At 37.3% G+C, this 26644-nt stretch overlaps 1 protein-coding gene across 1 annotated transcript in view; it reads left to right on the forward strand.

Annotated features, from left to right (window-relative positions):
- The first annotated feature begins 538 nt into the window (after positions 1 to 538).
- Positions 539 to 26644, forward strand: part of LOC134657873 (solute carrier family 2, facilitated glucose transporter member 8-like) — a 71758-nt gene continuing 45652 nt past the window's right edge. The window contains exons 1-2 of the mRNA XM_063513454.1: positions 539 to 709; positions 24056 to 24181. Of these exons, the coding sequence (XP_063369524.1) occupies positions 24103 to 24181 (79 nt within the window). The 5' untranslated portion in view covers positions 539 to 709; positions 24056 to 24102. The remainder of the gene's footprint in view (positions 710 to 24055; positions 24182 to 26644) is intronic.

Here is a 26644-nt window from a genome sequence, read left to right on the forward strand (position 1 = left end):
TCAAAAATGATATTGAGGTTCCTAATATCATTTTTTTCTAAACTGAATAGTTTGCGCGAGAGACACTTCCAAAGTGGTAAAATGTGTGTCCCCCCCCTGTAACTTCTAAAATAAGAGAATGATAAAACTAAAAAAAATATATGATGTACATTACCATGTAAACTTCCACCGGAAATTGGTTTGAACGAGATCTAGTAAGTAGTTTTTTTTTTATACGTCATAAATCGCCTAAATACGGAACCCTTCATGGGCGAGTCCGACTCGCACTTGGCCGCTTTTTTCTTATTCTTATTAAGCGGCGCGCGCGCAGTTAGTGAATGGACGTGGCTCGGCGCAAGCGCACGGCCGTTTTATTCATACTCGAATTTGACGCGCGATCTTCGTTACGGGAAACGATCTATTTCGCTAAGTAATTAGTATTTTTGACTCACCTTATTGAAATATTTTGAAGTGCATTTTTTTTTGTTAAACTGTATATCAATACAGTTAAAAATAATTTAATACGATTTAATAAAAAATAATACGTGAAAATCTGTGATATTACTGTGATAAGTGCATAATTGTGACACAAATTAGTAAAAGTGCAATATACGCTGTGCATTCATTTAGTTTTTTTTTATTATTGGTCATTAAAAACCGGTAACGGAATTATCATAACAAATCGACCAGTTTGCTAAATTCTGCGCTATACGACGAAACCTGTTGAAAAGTAAGTTTTTTCTTTTTTATTTGTATATTAAATGGTGATATCGTGAATGAATGGTGGAATAAAAAGTGACAGGACCGAATGGAAAGAGGGGTCTTTGCCCACCTGACATTAAAATAAGATTAGGTTAACAAAATAATGTGTATGAGCAATTGTATGAAATTATTTTAAAGCCCATAAATAGTAGGTTTATAATGGTTATACGAAAATATAGGATAAGAATTGAAATTGCATTACAAATTTAATGAGCATAAAAAAGGTATGCTAATAACATGTACCTAGGTAGGTCTAGGTCTACCTTAAAATTAGCCAGGTATTAAGACTACATTTATTGTAATAAAAACCCACCAAGTGCGTATCAGATTATTCCTGTAATGGAGGGTTTAGTTGTCCAGTGGAGTGTGGACATTTATTCGACTTTAGGAGCGATTATTTCAGACAACATTTACTCAATATTTTTGTGTAGAAAAACCTCTTTTTATTTCTATTTTTATTTTTATTTTTTATTTCACACGAAAATTGCTGCTTCAATTTTATTTGATTTCTGAGGTAAAATTTACTGCGGTAAAATTTACATTACACAGTAATTCTATAGATAAGTTGTCGGTCTTGTCTTTTGATTCGTTCACTGCTGATTTAGATTAATTTGATCTTGATCCAAGGATCCAAAGGATCAATTAGCTTTTTCTAACTCTAACACCCCTCTTGAGTCGGGGTTAAAAATTGGTCGAGTAGCAGGAATCAGCGTTATTGCCAGCGTTGGCCAATTGTACTTTTGTTTTAGTATCTAGATTATGAAAACAGAGATGTATTAAACCCGAACACTATTAAGTTAGTACATACTTCAATTAGTTCAGCGGTCGGCAACCTTTTACCAGCCAAGTGAGCCAAGGGCCACATAGTAGCTAACGAAGTTGACGCGGGCCGCACTTTGTTAATATTTATGACTTTATCAGACATTGTCGTTTATCAATATTACATACAAAATAGCCAGGGAGGCTCGCGGGCCGCAAGTCAGAGGTTTGCGGGCCACATGCGGCCCGCGGGCCGCCTGTTGCCGACCGCTGAATTAGTTTAACGACTTTAACCATTAGTGGTTTATTAAACTAAATTGATTTACGAGTTCATGAGAAATTTTTCTACGGTACGATTACTTTTAATTTTCAACTAAGTGACATTTTCATACATTGATATTTCTTGAAGCGATAACTAAGTGATCATCATATTTTTTGGTGACCTTTTTAGTATTTGTATAATATACCTACATATACAGTTGTGTGCAAGATAATAGCAGTCAATAAGAAAATGAAAATTAGGGGAAAACTATAACTTTAGATCCATTATGTTGGAGCTTTTTTAATAGGCTACTATGAGTAATTTTCATTTAGGTATGGTATCATTCGATCGGGTTTGTTTTTAGGATCAAATGTCTATATGTGGGAACTGGGACCCATTGCATTAAAGCAACACAAAAGGCAGAAATTATAGTCAAAGTCTGACAGTCGCACTTCCCTCGCGAAACGACCCTCACAAAAGGATAAGTGAACGTGACGTCAAGGTCACTGAAATCCCATCTTGTAGTATGGACAAAACAAGAATAGGTATTGCGTTTTTGTCCGTGAAATATTGCGTTTATGTGTATAGTTGCCATACAATATTTTTTTGGATAAAATGTAATTTTTATTGTTTTTGGAGGTTAAAAAAAACTTAAATTTTGAAACATTCAGGTCCTGTATTTTTGTAACATTTCCGTATTTTATTTGAATATCCATTGTTGTGATAAATTGCTCATTGGCTATCAGATATCTATTTCACTAGATTTTGTTATAAAATTCAACATGTGTCATCATCCCTATTCTTCTGCATTATTTAAAAAACCGGCCAAGTGCGAGTAGACTCGCGTACGGAGGGTTCCGCACCATCAACAAAAAATAGAGCAAAACAAGCAAACAAACCGTCACCCTTCCAAGTACTGACCCCGCCCGACGTTGCTTAACTTCGGTCAAAAATCACGTTTGTTGTATGAGAGCCCCACTTAAATCTTTATTTTATTCTGTTTTTAGTATTTGTTGTTATAGCGGCAACAGAAATACATCATCTGTGAAAATTTCAACTGTCTAGCTCTCACGGTTCGTGAGATACAGCCTGTGACAGACGGACGGACGGACGGACGGACAGACGAACGGACGGACGGACGGACGGACGGACAGCGGAGTCTTAGTAATAGGGTCCCGTTTTTACCCTTTGGGTACGGAACCCTAAAAAATTAACTGTACATGTGAGTTATGGGATGTGCACAGCGGATAATAATGTATATTTATTTAAAAGAAGCACCAAAAGCAGAACTTCAAGATGGCGTTTTGCGCAACCACTTTATTTACACACATGGTTTCACAAAATACCGGTTTTGCATTTATAGCCACATAATGAGATGAGCCGTAACCTGATGTTAACCCCTCGTGAACTAAATTGAGATTGCGGCCTTTGAACTGTTTATATTAAATAATGAAATAAACTTTAAGGATGAAAATAGACAGCTAATCCCATGAATAAATATAAGGACTGGTTTACAAGTCAGTGGCAATATTCATCAACTTCACTATCACTACATAGGTAGTATGAAACAAAGTCGCTTCCCGCTGTCTGTCTGTCTGTAGGTATTGTATGCTTAGATCTTTAAAACTGCGCAACGATTTTGATGCGATTTTTTTTAATAGATAGAGTGATTCAAGAGGAAGGTTTATGTATAATTTGTTAACCCGTGCGAAGCCGGGGCGAGTCGCTAGTTTTAAATATGGATGATGACACATTTTGAATTTTATAACAACATCTAGTTAAATAAGAGTAGAAAATGAGCAATTTATCACAATCAATTGGCGCCAAGAAATGGAAATGATAAAAGAATACTTATATCAAAGATTTCAAATTTCATTTTTTTTATAACTTCAAAATAGATCATATAGAAATTATTTAGGATAACTATGCCCTATTGATCATTAAAATTTTGGGCTAGCTTAAACAGGGTCAAAATCGTGTCCTTATTGGTTTTGCACAAAAGGATGGTACCTACCTACTGCGCCGTGTTTCAAGTAATAAGTAAATGTCTAGGTAATTAAATTTTATTAGTATTGTGTTATTATATAATATGTACCTACTAGTAATTTATTAAATGACTAATAGCTAATAGGTACATTACTAAATGATACTGTATTTGATTTTTTACAATAGTTGATTATGTACTAATTGGTGTAATACATACTTAATTACTAATGACCTTAACATAATATGTATATACCTGTCACTAGCGTATAATAGGTAATATACAGGGTGCTTCCTGTAACAGGAGCAATAAATTAAACTAAAGGCTGTACTCCTCAAACTGACCAACATTTGTTCAGCAACTTTAAAAAAATATGGATCCTTTAGACTTCCTCTTTTTCATACAAAATAAATATTGCCTTCAATGTACGTTGACATCAGTGTGTTTGACGTTGCTTGTCACGCTTTAAACATAACAAAATTTGCAATACATTGCGTCTTAGAATAAACTTTAAAGTGTAATAAAAATCAAAACATGAGTCATTTTCAAAAGTTGCTGAACAAATGTTGGTCAGTTTGAGGAGTACAGCATACAGTTTAATTTATTGCTCCTGTTACAGGAAGCACTCTGTATATACATCATACTAACATTTATTAGAGTATACCTATACGAGTATATTAATTATTATGAAGATCGATGCTTACGGTGAAGAACCTAATTGAACAGCGATTAGTGTCGTATGTACAGTCAGCGGCAGAAGTTGCTAAGCGGGCGAGGTGTTTAAAATGATCTATAGTCTGTGCGGAAAGAGAAGAGTCGTGGAATGTATGGGGCCCAATAGATTTCACGACTCTTCTCTTTCCGCACAGACTCTAGAGAGAATAAGAGCGTGTCAAGATAATTTTGAACACCTCGCCCGCTTAGCAACTTCTGCTGCTGACTGTACAGTCACAGACTTTGTTTGTTGACCCATCTACGGTTAAAGCTAATTCGGTTGTCATTTTGTCAATAGGTATGCTATGACATCTCCAATGTAAATTAAACCCAAAATGGCTCAACAAGTTAAGTCCGTGTCTGTACGTACCTACAATATATACTTAAATAAATATTAGAGGACATCTTACACAGATCAACCTAGCCCCAAACTAAGCAAAGCTTGTACTATGGGTGCTAGGCGACGATATACATACTTATATAGATAAATACCTACTTATATACATAGATAACACCCACGACTCGGGAACAAATATTTGTGTTCATCACACAAATAAATGCCCTACCGGGATTCGAACCCAGGACCATCGGCTTCACAGGCAGGGTCACTACCCACTAGGCCAGACCGGTCGTAAATATGATTGAACAATCAAAATGCCAATAAAAATAACTTTTCACCACACCAGCTCGTAAAGACTCTTGATAGTCTTGATCGTTAAATAGATGAGAAAGTTGCATTATTAAGAGTACCTAGATATGTACCTACCTACAAGAGTGGCAAAGTAATTTCATGTAAAATCTCTCTCTCTCTTTCCTAAATAATTCCTATTCTTATGTTTAGTATAATTATAAATTTTATTTCTGGTAACTCGTGTTGATCATGACCCCCGCGATACAGGCCATGCCTAGTGCGGGGTTCAATGTACCTAACCTTCCTGCTAAACTTTAATTATGAATAAAAATATTGTTATTGTTATTGTTATTTGAGTGGTTTCCTGATGTTGGCTGGTAGAATTGACTCTTAAACGATGATTTTGAATGATAAAAATAACTTTCATTTGGATTTGATTTGGTTTGATGTTTTTCAGTTATAGTATTTTCCTCGATTCGTTCAATTTTGGAATCATTCGCTGGCTCGCGTATCAATATTAACACGAGCGGATAAACAACAACTTTGTCCCCTTGTAAAACAATAGATCACGGGGGTCGGAACGTCGGAGGTAAATTTCAGTAATATTTATTTCAGTATTATAGTACTAGTAGTTCGCCCCGAACTGAGAACTCGCGGTTCGCCAAAAATATCAATTGAATGCAGTCGTCAAAGGATTGAAAACCGCGTACGATTTTTTGCAATATCTGTGGAGCCCTTAACTGATACTGTATCTGTGGTAAGCCGAAATATTTCCTGTCAAATGTCAAATACCTATATTATGTTTATTTTATTTTATTTTTATCTTGCTAACTATTTCAAAATGGTAAATTTAAAAACGATATTATAAAAGTGTAAGCCGAGCACTTTCATTTGATACCAAACTCGACCATACTTTCTTGCAAATAAAATGACCAGAATAGCAAGACACCTCACAAACAGCTTTTTGGCCTTCTAAGCTCTTCTAGCTCAATAACCCTTTGATCGAGCCTGATCATAATTTAATGACTAAAATATAATGCCCTCGACTACACGTTTACCCAATTTCATTTAAATTACAACAAATTTACTTAAGTTATTGTGTATCAAACTATCTTCTGACAGTTCAGCTTAAAAACATCGAAATGCCGGGACGTGCCGCTAGCCAGCCGCGTGTTCAAAGTTGAATGTAAGAACTTCGCTTCGCTTCGCTCGCTCGTTCGATTAATAGTATTTCAGTTTCGCGTAATAATGAATATCCCGTTTTATAATTAACTAGCGACCCGCCCCGGTTTCGCACGGGTTAACAAAGTATTACATTATAAACCTTCCTCTTGAATCACCCTATCTATTAAAAAAACCGCATCAAAATCCGTTGTGTACTTTTAAAGATCTAAGCATAATATTTATGCTGTACCTATGTATGTACATACAGATAGACAGCGGGAAGCGAGTTTATTTTATACTATGTAGTGATAATATCAGAGTATGGTAGATACTTTTGACGCGTAGTCTCATAGGTACGCAACTTTTGATGTTGACCGTACCTCTCTAACATTTATAAATAAGATTGTATCTACTTGACATGGCTGGAATCTTTTAAATTTACGATAATATTGCTAAAAAACTTTTCGATATGCCGTAATCGGGTAAAAAGAAAGCTTGAGACGTCGGTAAACAAATAAATCCTTTCGTTATGTTCCTTTTACCCTTGATTACGGACCGACATTCCACAACACAGATCACTTAACTAACAGACGGAACATGTTACCCTCTTATTCATAAAACTTAGCAAACCTTTGTTAAATTTTGCCTCTTTCTAACAAACACAAATGTCAAAATGACAGAGGAAGACAAACTATCAAGGGTTTGTTAGACCTGACAGGCGTTTATGAATATATTTACGCCATAAGACTTCATTATAAGACGTCATGCATGACGTGGTCAGTTGGTCACACCTTTACGCTCCTACACTAATTTAGTATGAAAGTGAAGAAGTAAGCACTATGTAGGTACAGTTTTCACTGTGACAACTCGAATTATGCTACCCATGATACGTTCTCAGTCTCTCTTAAATAATTCCTGCTCGAAACAGTGTAAAACAATTGAGTAATCATATAATAAATGCGAGCTTAAAAGCTCATTTTAGTTGCATTTGAAAAATAGTACCTATGATACGAGTGATGTGATAATAAATTACATATAGTAAATGACAGATCAGACTCAAAGCTAAACAATGTTTGCGAAACATGAGCTATTTTAGGATATAAGATTAAGTATAAAATGATGGCGGATAATACTAACGGTGTAGTATTTTACAAGTAAATGAGCGCTTGCCTCCTTGTGTGAGGGCTGCTAGTCCTTGTAAACACTTTAAGAGTACAACATACGAATAAGAGCGTAACTTAGATCGTATGGTGTCGGCTAGTTTCGTGCGACTCTTAATATACGGAGTCTGAGTGGGAAGTAGTCTATGTTTCACAAGAAACGTTAAGTGTAGCAAACTTGGATATATAACTTGTTTCTAACGACCATAGACCACATTCCAAAGATTCCGCACTATCAAACGCATACAACAGCGATTGTAATTTGCAGTTACCAGGCACAGGAGTTGTTACTTGTAAAACAGGCAAGATGTATACCTACATGATCGCGTATTTTTCTATTTAAAAATTAGAATTTTCAGAAGGGTCACTAATATAATTTAATCTAATACCGTCTTCATATTGCCTTTCGCGAATGTTTCTGAAAATAAGCCTTCCGTTAAATAAATAAAAAATCTACTGAAACATCATATCTCAGTGGCGGCCTGGCGGGTATTAGGTAGTAGGTATATTGATAATAGTCGCCCATATCCCATCTACATACATAATATACCTACTTACCTACATACTCTGTCTGAGAGCCTACCTCGAACATCGAAAATCTGACTATCGTTCTTGCAATGTTGCAATGCGACATACAGACAGATAGCGTCTAAGCTAACTCTGCACCGATTTGAACGGAACGAAGTGAGAAAGTGTCATCAAGTCATCATCAAATATTTTCATAGAAATTTGACATTAATAAAAAAAAAAATCAAAAATATAATTTATTGTCAGGCAACTATTGTCTATTGCAAGGCCCATAGATACATACCTTACAAACTAACATACATATAAAAATAAAAATCTTATAAGCTAAAAATGATTTCGGCGACACACATGATTACATTACCACAGTTTGTCATTGCAAATGTCCATTAATTTGATTCGACTCTAGACGAGCGAACAAAGTGTTTCATGGTTATTCATGGGTAAGTGATCCCAGGCGCGGATCCAGCCCTCAAAAAAGGTTGTGGTCACAGGAACCCAAAGTACGAGTCAGAGTAAGGTGTCGAACTCGCTCATGAACAATCATGACTCTTGAACGACCATCCCGATCTCAATAGACCATGATGACGTCACAAGTGTTTTAGGGGGGGGGGGGGTACCTAATGATTCTCCGAACAATTTTTCGCAGAATATCGATTCACAGACTATTTCAGCAGCAGACATAGATTCACCGAACATCTAACTTTTAGACGACATTTTCTAGTTTTGGTTCACATACCGTTCAATTTGCTTTTGTGTTAATTAGCAGAACAATTAATTATTGTAGGTAAGAATTTCATTTGGCAGAGTAATCTTCTCGTTTAAGGAACTTTTAGTCGTGATTTTTAGAGTTCCGTAGCCAAATGGCAAAAAACGGAACCCTTATAGATTCGTCATGTCTGTCTGTCTGTCTGTCCGTCCGTATGTCACAGCCACTTTTCTCCGAAACTATAAGAACTATACTGTTGAAACTTGGTAAGTAGATGTATTCTGTGAACCGCATTAAGATGGTTCACACAAAATAGAAAAAAAAAAATACATTTTTGGGGTTCCCCATACTTAGAACTGAAACTCAAATTTTTTTTTTCTTCAAACCCATACGTGTGGGGTATCTATGGATAGGTCTTCAAAAATGATATTGAGGTTTCTAATATCATTTTTTTCTAAACTGAATAGTTTGCGCGAGAGACACTTCCAAAGTGGTAAAATGTGTCCCCCCCCCCCTGTAACTTCTAAAATAAGAGAATGATAAAACTAAAAAAAATATATGATGTACATTACCATGCAAACTTCCACCGAAAATTGGTTTGAACGAGATCTAGTAAGTAGTTTTTTTTTAATACGTCATAAATCGCCTAAATACGGAACCCTTCATGGGCGAGTCCGACTCGCACTTGGCCGCTTTTTTTTACCGTTTCTTGCGTAATGGTACAGCCCTTCGTGCGCGAGTGCGACTCGCACTTGGCCGGTTTTTTTAAAGATTTCGTTAAGTAGATAGTCTAATCGACGAGTTCAGGGTGGTGGAAAGTAGAGATACTGCTGCTAGAGATACGTGTGATGCCTCATTGAATTCAGAATAATGTCTAGAAATTTCTAACAGTAGTACATGCATTGACATGTTTAAAATACACCATACCTACACCATTATTTTTTTCCATATTTTTAAATGAATATTTAATACCTTTATAACATTTAACCTTTTCACGCCAATTAGTTTATGAGATATGTACTGGCCAAAAACGAAATACCATACCTATGTATTTTTTAATGTTAATAATTATAACTTTAGCAATTTTTGATGTGCGCTTCGAATAAACACGTATTTTTGGGTGCAGTATCTCAATTTTTCATCATTTTGAGCTTGTAGACTAGACTACTAAAAGTACCTACTAAAGTTACAGGTAAGTAAATTAGTGATTTAGCAATTGCGTTACTTACAACATTATATGATCTGTGCTTACAACATTGATTCATTGATGCATAGATAACACTTTTTATACATAGATACCTAAATATAAAAATAAATGCAACGCTAACTACGCGAAAAAAAAAACTCGTAATGACACCTGTAAATTAAAAGCTGGCATTATTAATTTAGGAAATTGTACTAATATTTGTGAATGTTTAAGATTTTTAAGACCCCCATAAGCTAAAAATAATTGCCCCTGTTAGTAAATAATCTTTATGCTTGCAAATAATTAGAGAATTCCTAATTCATAGGTACCAGACTACCAGTTGATCACACTACCTACTGTGTTTCAACACTTTCAACCAATGGTTACTCAGGTAATCGTGACAGTTAGGTACCAAACGATCAGTCTAGTAAAGTTAATACGCATATCAATAGGTTAATTCGCAATGAAATTCTGCGAAAGGTTCCTCTGCCAAAGCGTCTGTAAAAAATCGGCTAGTCAGGGAATCGATAGGACATACTATTTAGGGTTGTGGGCATGCCCACCGTGCCCACAACGGTGGATCCGCGCCTGAGTGATCCGTAGTAATGCTAATCGCTTCTAGAGAAACAGGCCTAGTAGGTAGTAGGTGTCGGTGCCCTTGTAGGATTTTCCGCACTCAATGAGGGCTACCGTTTTTGTGCACCAGTTGGCGCCACTGTTGAGTAACGGGCACGACAAAGTTTTTAATTTCAAATCATATTGGATACCATACCATAACACCATACTGTAAAAAACTAACTTCTTAATAAGTAGCTCCTTCGACTCTCTTAGTTTTGTCCCTCTTTTTCTTTTTTCAACAAATAATCCGAGATATTACAAAAAAAAAACATAATAATTATAAGTATAGTGTGTCAAAGGACTGTCCCATTTCAAACATAGGCAAGAGAGAATCAAACTATCTTTGTCTTACACTAGAGTACTAGCACCCAAAAGAAAAGGATGAGTATAGTTTTTTTGGTTCCTATTTACTGACAAATTGGTTTGACCATCTATAATTGTACGTGTTTCTGGGTAGTTTACCCAGAAACAGTGAGAATTGACATTTCGGAGATATCATCATATCACTACACTAGCGCGTCTAGCCACAAATTCATAAAACGCGGTAGCCCTCATTAAAATACAAGTGTTATAGAACTTAGGGTCAAACAGAATACTGTGTTCACGTCTTTCCTGTAGACATACACAAGAGTTAAGGGCTATAAAGGTTAATTTTCTTATTTAACCCTTATCCACGTGAAAAGGGTCTCCTTTTATCAGTGAAAGCATATAACCTTTTATTTAGAGAACTATGATAAAATCATTACTTACATGCCCACAAGCTGTTAACTATTGCCCACAAGAGAGAAAACTAGTGTGTTCGCGAGAACTTTACATTTTTATCTCCTGTGGACAATAGTTAACAGCTTGTGGGCATGTAAGTAATGATTTTATCATAGTTCTCTAAATAAAAGGAGAACCTTTTCACGTGGATAAGGGTTAAATATGAAAATTAACCTTTATAGCTTTAAAGCTCTTGTGTATGTCTACAGGAAAGACGTGATCACAGTTTTCTGTTTGACCCAGAATATAATTTTTGCTTTTCGGTGAAGGTAAACAACGAGGAATAAAGTCCAATTACGCACTGTGTATATCAGGTCTTCATATAAAAATAAGTTCCGGATCAACTTTCCTTTTTATTGGCACCACTGCCTTCGAGCTGTGTGGCTCGGATGCCGGTCACTAGTTCAATCTGTCATACTGATGAGGAGCGTGAAATGAAAAATAAAATATTTATTTCAAACTACAAGCACAACTACAAGGCTCTTTAAGAGCCAACAGGAGTGGTAATTTCTCCATACAAATGTACTCGACTGTTTCCTCCGTGGGTTTTGAAGCTAGAGCAATGATTTTTTCAACACAGATTAATATTGTCAATATCTGTGTCGGACCGTTTTGATTTTTTTGATATTTTTGTTTTTTAAGGCTCTAAAAGAAACAGTGGTAACTCCATACATCAGTTTTCTTACCAAAACGCGAGTTACGAGTATTTCGCATTTTCGCAGTCGACATCTAACGTCAAGTAGTGGAATGTATGGAGTTACCACTTTTTCTTTATACCGTAAAATAGAGTGAGTAGGGTTCGCGGGGAGAGTTGGGTTATGTATGGGATGGGGAGAGAAGTGTTGAAACGGGGGCGAGATGTATATTTAAGGGTGCTGCTACAAAAATAATGTATTCCAATTTAAAATGGAGCTATAGTAATACACATAATAAAAAAAAAATCGATCCAACAATCTTCCAAAATCACCTTTGTATGAAAACCCAACTCACCCCCAAATACGAGGGACTACGGGGTGAGCTGGGTTTTCCTGTTTATCGTCAAAGTTATGAAATGGAACTACCCAAAATAAAATAAAAACTAAAATACAAACGTCCGGAACACTTATTATATACACCATTCAGTTTGCACACCAATGTAAAAATAAATTGTTATCGAGGTTTGAATGTCAGTATTGCGCCTACTCATGCACCCCATTTACGGTACTTATATTTCTCTATGTAGACCAGGATCTCTAGAACTGTGTCGTATGCATAATTGTTAGACCGCAGTTTGACTTCTGATCTTTGTAGCGACAGCGAATGTATGAAAATTGTAAGGGGAAAATTCAAGGGGCTGGTGGTGGCAACGGCACCACTTTTCAGCCCGGCAACATCGAGTTCCTTGAAGCCTGGGAGCACCGCTACAAGGATCAGAAGTCAAACTGCGGTCTAACAATTATGCATACGACACAGTTCTAGAGATCCTGGTCTAATGATGGCACTTACTAGCCATGACCGCTCCGTTCCGGCTATCACCGCGCCCACCGCTGTTTGATTGCCCGTATCATCGCATGATACACTTCGATTGGCCGATCGTAAGCAAGACACTAAATCAATTGATGCACAATGGATTGTTGTGAGTATGTTGTTGTTTTTGTATAACGCAATGACTTTATTGACTGCAAGTGCTGTCTTTGGTTAAACCGAACAAAAATAATACCTAGTAGCTTATTTGACTGCTACATAATGCCTCATAATGTACCTACAGTTACATACACCGCTATAGGTATATCTAGACATAATATTATAAGCTCTGATGATATGATGTGTTCAGGAACCGCAAGTTACGAACGTTTTGCGACATTTGATCACACGTCAAATTCCTTTGCTTGTCAAAAATATTCGAAATTTCGATAACGACAAAAAAGCAACTTTATTAAGCTTAGGTTTACCTTGCATAGATAGGTACGAACCTCACGAGCATAATTACTGAAAAGCATCATATACAAATGTAATTTACCGACGGGTCTAGCGCGTGACGATGGGACGAGACCAGATGGCATGACGCTGGTTCCCTGGAGGCTGGGTCGACCACTCGTCTGGGACGCCACGTGCGTGGATACCCTCGCGCCGTCCCATCTTCCAGGGACCTCTTCTAGGCCTGGCGCTGCTGCCGATGCGGCCGAGCATCTCAAGCGGCGCAAATATGCAGCCATAGACAGCGGCTGCATGTTTGAGCCGTTTGCGGTGGAGACGCTTGGGCCGTGGGGTCAAGGCGCGCATAGCGTTTATAAGGAGTTGGCCAAGCGCCTTACAGACGCAACGGGTGACGGGAAGGCTGGAGCTTACCTCGCCTAACGCAGCGTTCAGCGCGGCAACGCCGCCAGCCTTCTGGGCATCCTACCGGACGGCACGGACTTGGGGCCAATTTTTTATTTGTAGGTTTTTACTTTTTAGGTAGTTTTAGTTTAGTATGTTTAGTTATTAGTTTAATTTATTTTTGTTAATTTTAATTTCTTTAATTTGATTAAATACACTTATTTACGATACAAATTAATTCACAAGGAAACACACATAATACATAAAGGCAGACGTAAACAACAGGCGGCCTTATCGCTAAAGAGCGATCTCAACCAGACAATCTTTAGTAGAGAAAACAACTCTTAATTCAACTAATTAGGAGTTGCAAAAACTAAATAGCTGTAAAGAAAATACCTTTAAAAATGACTTGCATACTTACAATACATATACTAATTACACATACAACATACATATATATATATGTCGGAGCGAGACACCAGAAAGACGTATTGCAGCATTACAGTTCATAGTTAGACGCCTGTATAAAATCGATTAGCATTGTTTGGCGTATTGTTGAACTCAAATTACAGGTAGAAGGCTTTGGAACGTCAAGATGTGTACCTATCTTGAGTGAACGTAGGCACGGGCAGGCATTTTTGTCGTTATGTTGGTAGACTGGTCAGGCAGGTTTACCAACTTGAATTGGAGGCGGGAGCGGTTGGCTCCGCCGCTGGAACTGGCTTCTTCTTCTTGATCGGACCGCGCTAGAGATCGGACGTTAGCCAAGCTCGTGCCTAATTCGCTACGTTCCTGAAGGCTTACACCTGAAGGATTATTCTGAAAGCTTATAGATTCTCACGTTCTTTAACCGTTTAGCTAAGTGTTTTATTCCAAGTGTTATTTTGATTTCTTATGTGCCATTATAAGCTTACTTTTGTAAAATAAAGAAACTATGTGTTGTTTTGAAAAGATGTGTCCCGCCGAGTTTGTTGCCGGGTTAAATCTTCTCGGGTCAGAGGTGTAGGGTTGGAACCGGTTTAGTTTGACTTAAATAAAGATTTGAACGATTTCATGTGATCTTTTTATTTTTATTGAATTCCGATTCCATTGTAAGATCGTTTAGTTATTTTTATTATTTAGTACTGAAATAATAGTAGGCACTAGTATGGTTAATGAGTCCGAATGTTTATTTCATGCGTAGGTAGCATACCTACTATTTTGGTTGTGAAGTAATACATCTAGGTACTACCCCCACGCGCCCACCGCCATCGGGACCATCCGTCGCCGACATATATATATATATACAATAATATCCTTGTTGCCAAAAGCGGTAATGATAACTAGTACCTAACCCGAACAGAGACACGAGGGCCATGTTGCATCAACAATATTTAGCAGACTGATCAATTTCGGTTTAGTGCAACCGATTCTATGGAAGTTTATTATAATCATCATCATATCTATGAATTCTAAATCGATTGAACAGTCAAATGACCATCATACGAGTATAAACGTTAGACATGGTCGTATGTTCTAATCTTATAAATATAACCTAATGCATGCACGTTATACAATCTATCGCATGCAATAATCTGCATGTTTAATTGATGACATTGCTGTAATTAATCTATTTATTGATAATCTTTTAATACGCGCCTCAGCACCTATAGGACACTGCCATGCTATAGCAATGTGGCCGTATATATGGACATAGTAATGTGACATGTGACTAATCGATTCTGATAGTCATTATTTACGATATGCAATTGACTTTAATGTCCCTAAACAGATGATTTGTTATGACGTCAATATAGGTAAGTTCATTACCATAACATTGCATAATACTTTAGAGAAAACTGCAATCATTAGGTACTTAAAATAACTAACTCTTTCATTTGTCGTCAATTAATTAAGAATGATAGATTGTCGACTTAAGTACCTATGACTCGCGCTAAAACATAACAGACACGAGCCGTGTCCGATCCGATTCTGTGAAATATAATTTAACTAAATTAGTACCTATTTATTAATCATGTAATCATCGGACTTATTACATGACGATTAACTTGGCTTTCTTATTAGTTTTGACGAGCTATGGTTGCGGTACATATAAATCATAATCATAGTTCAGACAGATCATCGTAAAACCATCGCAATAGTTGTAACTTTTAATAGTAATTACATAATTTGCTATACCTAAAACGCACTTAAAATTTTGCAGACAATATGCAATTATGCACCACTGTAAGGCCTGAGTGGACGCTCGAAGCGGAGCGTTCGGTGGGGCGTGCAGCGTGGCGTCGGGCTCACAAGTAATTTGAGCAGCGTGTACTATGGCCGCTCCTATACGCTTGCATTTGTTTAAACATGCACGCCGCACGCCCCGCCCCGCTGCACGCCCAACTCGAGCGCCCACTCAGGCCTTAGATACACTTAAGACTTAAGGGCCAGTTGCACCATCCGCACTTGACAGACTGCATCAACGTCACCGCGGCGGTTTACTATGAAACTCACCATTCAAGAAAATTTAGCGAACTCTTTAACGAAGTAGAAACGAAACAGTTTGGTGCAACCGACCCTAAGCCTAATAAAAATAAACCACTCCATAAATGAATCTGCCGCCATATACGCTAATCGAATACAAACAGTACGGTAATCGTACACAATCGCTTGAAAAATCAATCAGTAATAGTAGTAAGATAAGAGGGATCTCCGATCGGATGCATCATGCATAATTATTACGAACCCAGGGGTCTAGTTATGCTAAGCGCAATTTAACGATCGTCGTGACCAGGGATGTTGCGGATGCAGATTTTTTGACATCCGCGGATGCGGATGCGGATGCGGATATTTAAAGGCTCACATCCGCGGATGCGGATGCGGATGTCAAGATTAGGTACTTAAAAAACGTCAAATATTACATTTTTAGTAATTTTTATTTAAAAAAAACGAAACGTTTAGTATTTGTACAAGAATATAAGTGCGTTATATCATAAAGTAAGTATAGTATAGAGTAGTCGGCCCATACAAGCCTCGCTTAGTTCCACAAAAATTCAAGAGATGTCACTCAGAGCACCATTGGGCCTAAATATATATTTGTGTTATTTCAAATCTTGCCAATTTTTAAATTAACATGTATAGTTCTAATTTATTTAGCATATTACAACAAAAACCTTTTAAAACATCCATTTACACATAGTAAATCGACGCAGAAAAAAATTAATAAATAATGGCATGAACTATTCTAAGCGCCATCTATCGCATTACTAGACAGTTAGTTTCTTGCCGTTGTAACACACTAAATAGCTCGATTGTTTGAGAAAGACTATCAATAGATGTCACTGTAGTAAATCCTCATACTTTATGATCATATCAACATTATTAAGTAATAATATAATTTATCTCAAAAATGGACGGCAAAGTCGACGTTGCCGGTTAAAAAATAGGTCGCGAAGTGTGTAGTTTATGGTCATCCTAAAAATTAAAAACATTGCAGTCTCGATTTCGGGACTGCAATAATTATTAAGTGTAAAAAAGGAAAAATAATTATTAAGTAATAAATAATATAATTTTTCTCAAAAATGGACGGCAAAGTCGACATTGCAGTCTCGATTTCGGGACTGCAATGTTGCATACAAATTCCATTATTAAACGAGTTCCAAACTTTTTAAAACTTTAAATGGCCATATCAAATGAAGGCATAGGTCCATTAAACAGCCAAACAGATGATCAGCACTTATTATTAATATAATGTTGGTACCGCGACTATTTAGGTGTCTCAAATACGTTGGCGTGAGGTTGGCGTATTTTCAGCAGAAAAATACACTTCTATTTTTTTTAAAGGCGGCAAGCAAATCTTTTTAATGGTTTTACTTTTCTCTGTGAAAATTAGAACGTTGCTTCTGTAAAATATCTCTTGCACCATTTTTCAGAAAAGCACTATATATGTCTCGGCTGGAAGGCTACTTGCTGGCTTCGGATTCAATTAAACGGACTCCCAAGGTCGTCCGTTTAAAACGAATCCTCAGCTTGCAAGTAGCTACTTCCGAACCTCGACAATAATGTACTATTGTTCTTAGAAACGTGATAATAATTAAAATATATTAAACCTACATGGTATCATCAGCCACACTGTTAAGTGTTAACTGTACCGATGTACAGTTAGGAGTGTTGCTGTTTGTATATTAATTTACTTAACCTTACGCATTACAAAATTGTCCTCATATAGCTATACATATATTTTAGGACCGTCTTACACTAATCGACCTACTTGGTAACAAAACATTGTAAATTCTTGAGCAGTTTGAATAGCAGGGCAGGTGACAAAAACTTGCTCAAAAGCATAGAAGGTAGCATCCTATAGAAGTGGTGTACGCGTGCCTCCGTGAGGGACAAAACATATAAATTCGACCAATCATAGCGTCGAATTTATTTGTTATGGTGGGCAACAAATGAATTCGACCAATCACGGTGGTCAATTTACGGTGGGGAATAAAACAAGATGTGAGACTGTGACAAGGACAAACAATAATAGCGCTTTCGCTGCTACTCCTACTGAAAGATACATAAGACTATCCCGTTCTGTCAGTTATCCCCTGCTTCTATTCATGCTCAAAAGAGAAGAGACATCCGACATTTAAAAAAATATCCCTATATGTATGAGAGCAATAATACAATGTGTAAATGTAAATACATACATATCTTATATTTTATGATCATATCAAAGCTGGAAGTCCTAGGTTCGGATCCCCCTAAAAGTGTATTAATATGGTGTCCCATGGTGGTGGCCCATTTGTCCCCGCCGCCATACAAGAGGTGTGGACAGATGGGAATAGATATAGACCATTAATATATACACACACAATTAAAAAACAAATAAATGTCCTATGAGGATTTGAACCCAGGACCTCCTACTTCATAGCACATAGCAGAGCAGGGTCACTGTCACTACTGACTAGCTAGGAGGCCGTAGAAATAATATACAATTTATATATATTTAAATTAAGTACAGTCAGCGTTGTATAGTAGGTCGCATCCAAAGTATTCAAATAGTTCAGTACGCCATACAAATAATATGGTGTACCGAACTATTTGAATACTTTGGATGCTACCTACTATATGACGCTGACTGTACTTATATAACAATTAACAAATCAGACTGGTAGCCACAGTTTAATGGCTAATCTAGGATTAAAACTTTTTAGTGGCTTGCCATTATGTTCAAAACATTTAGCTTCATACCACATCAAATATTTAAGTTTACCGCCATTGCCCGCCAGCATTGAACAAATTGGTTGTTAGTGGGTAGACAAAATAAAGTCACTATCATGTTAAACATTGAATTTATTAATTGTATTTTATTATTTTTAAGAGAATCTTCATAGCATGTGTCTGTCCGTTGAAACAGGAATCAATCTCAACCATCTTCCACTCAAAATATTTTACTTGTGGTACAGTCGCCATCAGATATATCGGAGCGGCCAAGGCGCTCACAAATATCTGAACACGCCTCTATTGTCAGGGCGTTAGAGTGCGTGTTCAGATATTGTGAACACCTTGGCCGTTCCGATATATCTGATGGCGACTGTACAGAGATGCATTGACTATTTCATCTTCACTCTCTTGTTGCATACATTGTAACTTCTAGTGGCTAGAGGCTGGGTCCTGAAATCAGAAACATATTTTTTATATATAAAATGTAATAATATCACAATAAAGTTTAATACACATTGCCTTCACATTGGAGTCTGTTTGCAAACACTAACCATTGTATAGATTTAGACCAAGAAAAGTATGCAGCGATATTGATCGCCTGCGCAGTACATGTGTTATTTTAAATGTCAAACATCTTTGAAATTATGACGTACCTTTCTTCTTTCTTGCTCTAACTCTAAATACTTTGGAATCTTTCGCTTGCTCGGGTATCAATATTAGCATGGGGGGTTAAAATAAAACTTGACAATAGTTATTAGTGGGCAAGGGGGCAAAGCAGTTGTTTAACCGCTCATGCTAATGTTGATTCCAGAGCAAGCAGAAGATTTGAACTATGAGCGTAGCGAGTGGTTCGAGAAGTGGAATCTTGAGCGTTGTGAGAATTCAAGGCACGAGGGTTAAACAAACATTGCCACCTAATGAAACACAGAATTTATCACCATGCCAACGCAGGGAAAATACCAACTATAAAATACCAAAAAAATCAAATCCACATGAACATTATAAAGAATTTATAATTCAAAATCATCATTTAAAAGTAAATTCTACCAGCTAACATAAGGAAACTCAAAATTTAGATCTGATTACTTTGCCCCACATGTGGGAAAAATACAATTTTCTCATTAGTATTTGAACAATCAAGGGGGCCTTTACCAGTTGGTGTGGTGATAAATTATTTAATTAACCTTTGTATTCAAAACAAACTTACCTGAATTTACCTTACCATTTATTGGCAAACAGTAGACACTGTCAGATTAATATGTAGGTTTTACCATTAGTAGTGTTCCGTTACTACATCGGCAATTCACGTCATCATCACAGGTCTTTTCGTCTATTGCAGACGATTTATGCATTGCTGTTTAGACAACGGGTTTGGTGATTGTGGAGGCCGATGCGTGAGCGGCACGACCTCCCACATTTTGGGCACATGTCACGCTTAGCACAGTCTTTAAAGCGCCACATCGGTCTTCCAACTTTCCTTTTAGCATACCTACGCAACTGCACCAAGCAAGACACGTCTAGGTATTCTATTCACGTACTTGTACTATAGTTCAAATGAAGCTATAATATGAAATTAATAAGTTTGTATAAACAGAAACAAAGCAAAGGCAACAAACGCGGTGCCGCTTTGTGGCGACTTGACTATTTGACAGTTTATTTTTAGTGTTGCCGTTGAAAGTTCTTTCTTGTCCCTAAATAGAGCTTTTATGATTTATTATTATACAATATTATTAGTTCAAATAAAATATGATATTCCAAAAGACTACAAATAATATTATATAGTACTTAAATTCCAAAATAATGATAATTATGCCTCAGTGTCCATTTCTGCTTTTTTAAGGAACAGGCGTATAACATTACCCTGAAGTAGGGGACTAATTTTAAAATAGCAATAATCATTACTTGATGCCGCTTTTGACGTTTCTGTGCACGCTGTTGTCTGTCTATACTTATAGGTCACATAATTAGTGATACAAACACCTGCCTGGTCAATATACGCAAAATTAGATATATTTATTCTAATTATAACAGAAAAAGTTTATTAAAACAAACATTAAATGCTTTTGTGTAATAATTTCAGGTTTGATAGGTACGGGTTTTGCCATGGGAGAAGTTGAAAAGGAACGTTATGAAAACATATCTTTGTATGTATAGGTACTAAGATGGTACAAATCATGTACAAATCTGTTGCTTAAAAATAAAAGCACGACGCGACGTTGCCAAACTGCTATGAGTTACTGCGAAGCCAGTTTAACTCGACAACGTCGCATCGTATTGTTACAATAGGGTATTTTCGTACTAGTCAAATCAGTTACTTTTTTATAGTTATTGCAATGCAACTTGTATCGTAAATTTTTAGAAGGCACGATAAGAGTGAATTGAGCATGAATTGAGGTATTTTATCTCATTAGGATCGAAAGAGCTCGTGAATTTGAGTACAAATAACACAAAAGAGGCAAAAAAGATCACAATATAAAAAATGGCAAAAAATAGTAGTTTTCGATATAAGTGCGAGAAGTATGTCATTTTGCACGAGTACCGAGCTTTCGATTTTTCCGGTAATATACTGAGGGGCTACCGCCAAAACCGAAATTCGCAAATTGCGGGGATCTTTCTCTTTTACTCCAATGCAGGCGTAATTAGAGTGACAGAGAAAAATGCCCGCAATTTGCGAAATTCGATTTTCGCGGTTATAGCCCTGTCACTTACAACGGATGCCTTTGCTTTGATATCTGGTGGCGTTAAATTAACTCCAAAATCGTCTGAATCACTCATTTTTATTTAATAACTTATGCTTTCTTGGCAATTACTTACAAACATAAATCACTTTAAATGTTGAATAAAAAAGGCGGGAAGGGAATAAAAAAGTTTTACTTTTAATTGCCATTTTTTTCAATGTGGATTCTGTTGTCACTGTTGTCAGCATTATGCCAATTGAAGAGAAATTGTATTATTAAAATTAATAAAATTAATTTTCAGAACATATAATTATACATGGTCAACCAGATCTTGACAGTAGAAAAAGGCGGCAAATTTGAAAAATGTAGGCGCGAAAGGATATCGTCCCATAGAAAATTTGAATTTCGCGCCTTTATTTTACTGACAAGATTTGGTTGACCAGCTATATGTAAAAAAACATGAATTTTTTGTTATTTCATTATATTGATATATATCTAATTAATTACATTTATATTAAGTGTATAAAGTGTATTGTACGAACGTCAGCTTCATTCAGTCGCGCGTTGTTCAAGTAATACTATTGGGTCTCGAATAATACTCCTTTATGCCCAATCGCGCGTTGTTCAGGTGGGTCATTTATAAGCGGGTCTCGCATAATACTCATTTATTTAAAATGTATCAATCAGATTACTTTTTAGCACTAGTGTAAAAAAATCAAACTTTACGCACGATTTGCAGCTATAAAAACTAAACTTTTTGAGCAATTGGATTAAAAAAATATAAAGAAACGCTCAAGTACCAGTGGCATGGTGGCATATAGACGGACTTACGCCAGTAGTAATGTCTAATCCTTTTGCCATGCACCAATGGTAGCATGCGCAAAATTATTATGACAGGTATTTATTTTCAGCCGGTTTCGGTTATATAATAGTTTCGGCAAGACTTATGTAGCATTCTTATAATATATAAATATTATCATCACCACAGTATCGTTTTCCGAAATTACTTTATGGTTATACCGTTCGGCTACGCTATTTCTCTGTACCCTGCCTCTCCCTTCCCTCCCTGTACTCCTTAAGTGCCCGAACTCTCTTTACTCCTACTGAAAGATACATAAGACTATCCTGTTCGGTCATTTCCTTCCACCCCTCATGCTTGATCCAGTTTTAAACTAGATTCATGATTTATTCAATACGCTATAAAGCGACATCTGTTGATTACTTCTAATCGTTGGCAACGACATATGTCTACTAACTTTCAATGAAGACGTATAGATGTCGTTAGGAATTCTATGATTTGGATGTGACACAGCGCCATCTTGTATCCATGATAGGCAACAGTGCATTTTCAGTGACGCCATCTAGTAATGATGCGCTTTTAGGCGGTCACATTTGAATGTATGGGATAGCAGCGTCTGTATATATGTAGTCTGTGGTTATATTTAATAAACAGTAACTTGACCGACTTTTCTGGATCTAGACTATTCTAGACGATATCGTTATAGGTAATGACGAAATTACCTAGCACTTACGCCGCCGCTAAGACGTTTCTGTACCGACTTGTTCGACATCCGCATCCGCATAAGCTCCGCATTGATTTTATGCGGATGCGGATGCGGCTGCGGATGTTGAAAATAATGCGGAAGTTCCGCGGTTGCGGATGCGGATGCGGATGTTCGCAACATCCCTGGTCGTGACATAATATTGTACAGTCAGCAGCAGAAGTTGCTAAGCGGGCCAGGTGATCACAATGATCTTGACGCGACTTTATTGTTAAGAGAATAAGAGCGTGTCAATGTAATTATGATAACCTCGCCCGCTTAGCAACTTCTGCTGCTAACTGTAGGTAGGTTATAATACGTACCGTAAAATGGGGTGAGTAGGCGCAAAACTGACATTCAAACCTCGATAACATTTTATTTTTACATATGCAAACTGAATAGTGTATATACTGTATATAATAACTGTTCCGGACGTTTGTATTATAGTTTTTATTTTATTTTGGGTAGTTCCATTTCATAACTTTGACGATAAACGGGAAAACCCACCTCACCCCGTAGTCCCTCGTATTTGGGGTGAGTTGGGTTTTGATACAAAGGTGATTTTGGAAGATTGTTGGATCGATTTTTTTTATTATGAGTATTACTATAGCTCCATTTTAAATTGGAATACATTATTTTTGTAGCAGTAGCCTTAAAAATCCATCTCACGCCCCTTTCAACCCTTCTCTCCCCATTCATAACTCAACTCTCCCCGCGAACCCTACTCACCCGATTTTACGGTACTTATTGTTGTCATGGAAAAGAGAACTAATACCCTCCACTTATCTAAGATGGCTGGTAAAGAAGTTGCGTTGCGCGGTGATTTTCCGTAGACCTATATGATTGCAGCTTAAAGGATGACTCACGCTAGACCGAGCCGTGCCCGGGCCGAGGTGCTCGATATGTCATTTCCATAGAAAACGAAGCTAAAGAAGCTCCGGACGGTCTATTAAATGTGAGTCATCCTTAAAAGCTTCATAGACGTCACCGATTATTGCATGCTATTTGCAATACAATACCGGCTACTATCGATAAAATGCCTTCATGAATCAGAAATGTGATACCGATGAAGTTTGTAGATGCCCTTCTAAAGGCAACCAAACTAATGAAATGAATTATTATTCCAGGTACGATGTGCCATTGAGAGTCGCAAACGGAACCGGAAACAAGCGCCATGCTTGCCGTACTGCCGCGCTGGATAGCGCGGCTCCAAGATGGCGGTCTCCTGAATCAGCTGCTTATGGCTGTGATGGGTAAGATGAACTATAAACTTATTTTTATACCTATTTTAGACCAATATCTTTAACCCTTTGAACGCCACTTCTATCGTGTACTGCCGTGGCTGCCCGTCATTGTAAACCTTGTAGGAAATGCACGAAGATTGTTATAGGACTGTAGCTGCGCGCGTCAGTTGACGTCTTTTGCGGTCAAAGGTTTAAAGGGCACCCCACTCTAGCGTCTTTTGAGCGTCAGCGTCTAGTCAGCGCTATGGAAAATAGGGTCGCTAAGCGCAGTTGCGCCAAGTTGCGTCGAGCAGTAGCCATAAAGTCGACTAGACGCCGACGCTCGGGTGACGCTAGTGGGGGGGGGGGGGGCTATATACTCGTGTTATTGTCTGCCTACTAGGTCTGTTCAAGGCATATAGGCATCATCTCATACTAAATGTGATCAGCAATCTAGTAAAAAAATTTAGTCACAATTCCTGTTTTAATTTGGCCATCATTTTCATCTGTAAAGGGCTAGAATATTATAAGTACCTAAGATATATGTAGTTTGAACGACTTTTACTTTTTAAAACGCAATACGAAATACAAAAAAAAAACCAGTGTGTTGCGGGCATAATGCGGTTGTCAGTTACATAATTATGGACTTGTGACAATGCTCATTGCTTTCTTGCTTTCATAACCACAGTGTTATGCTAACTAAGCAATCGCCTAAAATAACGAAGTCACGGGCAGAAGCTTACCCTTTACATATAGAGTAATATGTAATCTGTAATACTGGTTGTATTGAGACCAGTGCTAGGGAACCAACAGATATATGTAGCTGTAATGAACAAGAAAATCAGAAAGTAAAGGGAGCAAATTGTGCGTGAATGAAAAATGGCCGAACGGGGTAGGTACGTGACACTCGGCAAAAGTTACACATATCGGAACTGAAGCCCGCTTCAAATTTAACAACTTGCTACCTACGGTTTGTAGGACCTTGAAGATCGCTCAAGCTAATTAGTGCACGGGAAATGAAGTAAAAGTCTTGCGTAAGATGCGTGCCAATCACCAAGACGATCGTCGTATCAAAACCACTGTTTTGAATGATTCACGGTTAGTTTCACTAGATTTATATCGACCGGGTTATGAACCGACCGACCTATGACCGAGACTGTATGACTGAGCGCGGCCTACACAACTTTGACACCCACCCGCTATCTTCAGTTACCCGTGAACAAGATGCATGTAACTGCGTCGAAATATCGGGAGCTCGAAAACAATACAAAAGGTGATCACGGTTCATATCCCGGTCGATATGTCTTGTATCAAAACCAGTTCAAAGCCACACAAAATGGTTAAATTAGAATCGACATGCTGGTAGTTCTGTCACTCTGTGCTGGTTCTCGTCATATTGAAAAGTTTCCAAATACTGTAAAAGTTACGTAACTATATTTGAACCTAAACTGAAACTGAATACTATTGAAATAAAACTAATAAAACTGATTATATCGCGTATAATCGCGCGAAACGTCGGGATGTAGTATAAATTCAATATGTACGCGACATAATCCGTTTTAATAGTTTTATTTCATGAGTAGGATTATCGCGATAACCGAAGACAATATTCTGTCTGAATACTATTGTTGAACCTATAGAGGAGAAAACTAAAAACATACGGAAACTGAAACGGAAAAAACATTCACTGTTGGATAAATTTACAGACACAAAGGTCAGGAATCTCTTACAATGTAACATGCAAATGTAAAGCATGGTAGAGTATTGCGGTATACCTTTCTTTACCTGTGTTTGCTTAAGGTCAACCCATAGACCACCTCCTAATAGACTCTTCAGTAATCAAAGGCGCTCTATTATTTGTAATAATTCTATGCCGTTGTTCTGCGGTTCTATGTAATGGTTATATTATATGTGTACACATAGTAAACGTTATGAGGGTTTACTTTACACTTTCACAGAAAACCCATGGGTTTGAGCTATAGACATCGCAAACCCCCATAGCTTCGCCATTTGAAAAAAAAAACCGACAAAAAAAACATAATTATTGAACCTTCTCCCAAAATATCAAGACAATCGCGTTGAGAAATGCGACTTCTATGATTATACTCCAATTAATAGGTAGAAGTCTGTGACCTTTCTTTCCCGGTTCTAGCGTAAGGTCATCGTCATCACTTGCCATGCAATTATATTTTACTGCATATTTACCTACTGTATGAATGACCTTATGGTAACTAACACTAGCACAGCGAAAGCTCACAGCAGAGCCTTGAGTGCCTTGACTCCTTAGACGGGATAAATCCACAGTGATAATATTACTGCGTACAGGTGGCCTAGCTATCGCTTCGCCATCGAATCGCTTTGTGTCTCTCTATCGCTCTTCCATATTAGTGCGACAGTGACAGTTGCGTTTCGTTCGCTACGGAGCGTTAGCGATTGGCATGTTGTCCACGGGGCCAGAAGTCTGACAAAACAGATTTTAACGAATCACTTTGT

The sequence above is a fragment of the Cydia amplana genome, chromosome 21, assembly GCF_948474715.1.
Source record: "Cydia amplana chromosome 21, ilCydAmpl1.1, whole genome shotgun sequence".
Classification (NCBI taxonomy): domain Eukaryota; kingdom Metazoa; phylum Arthropoda; class Insecta; order Lepidoptera; family Tortricidae; genus Cydia; species Cydia amplana.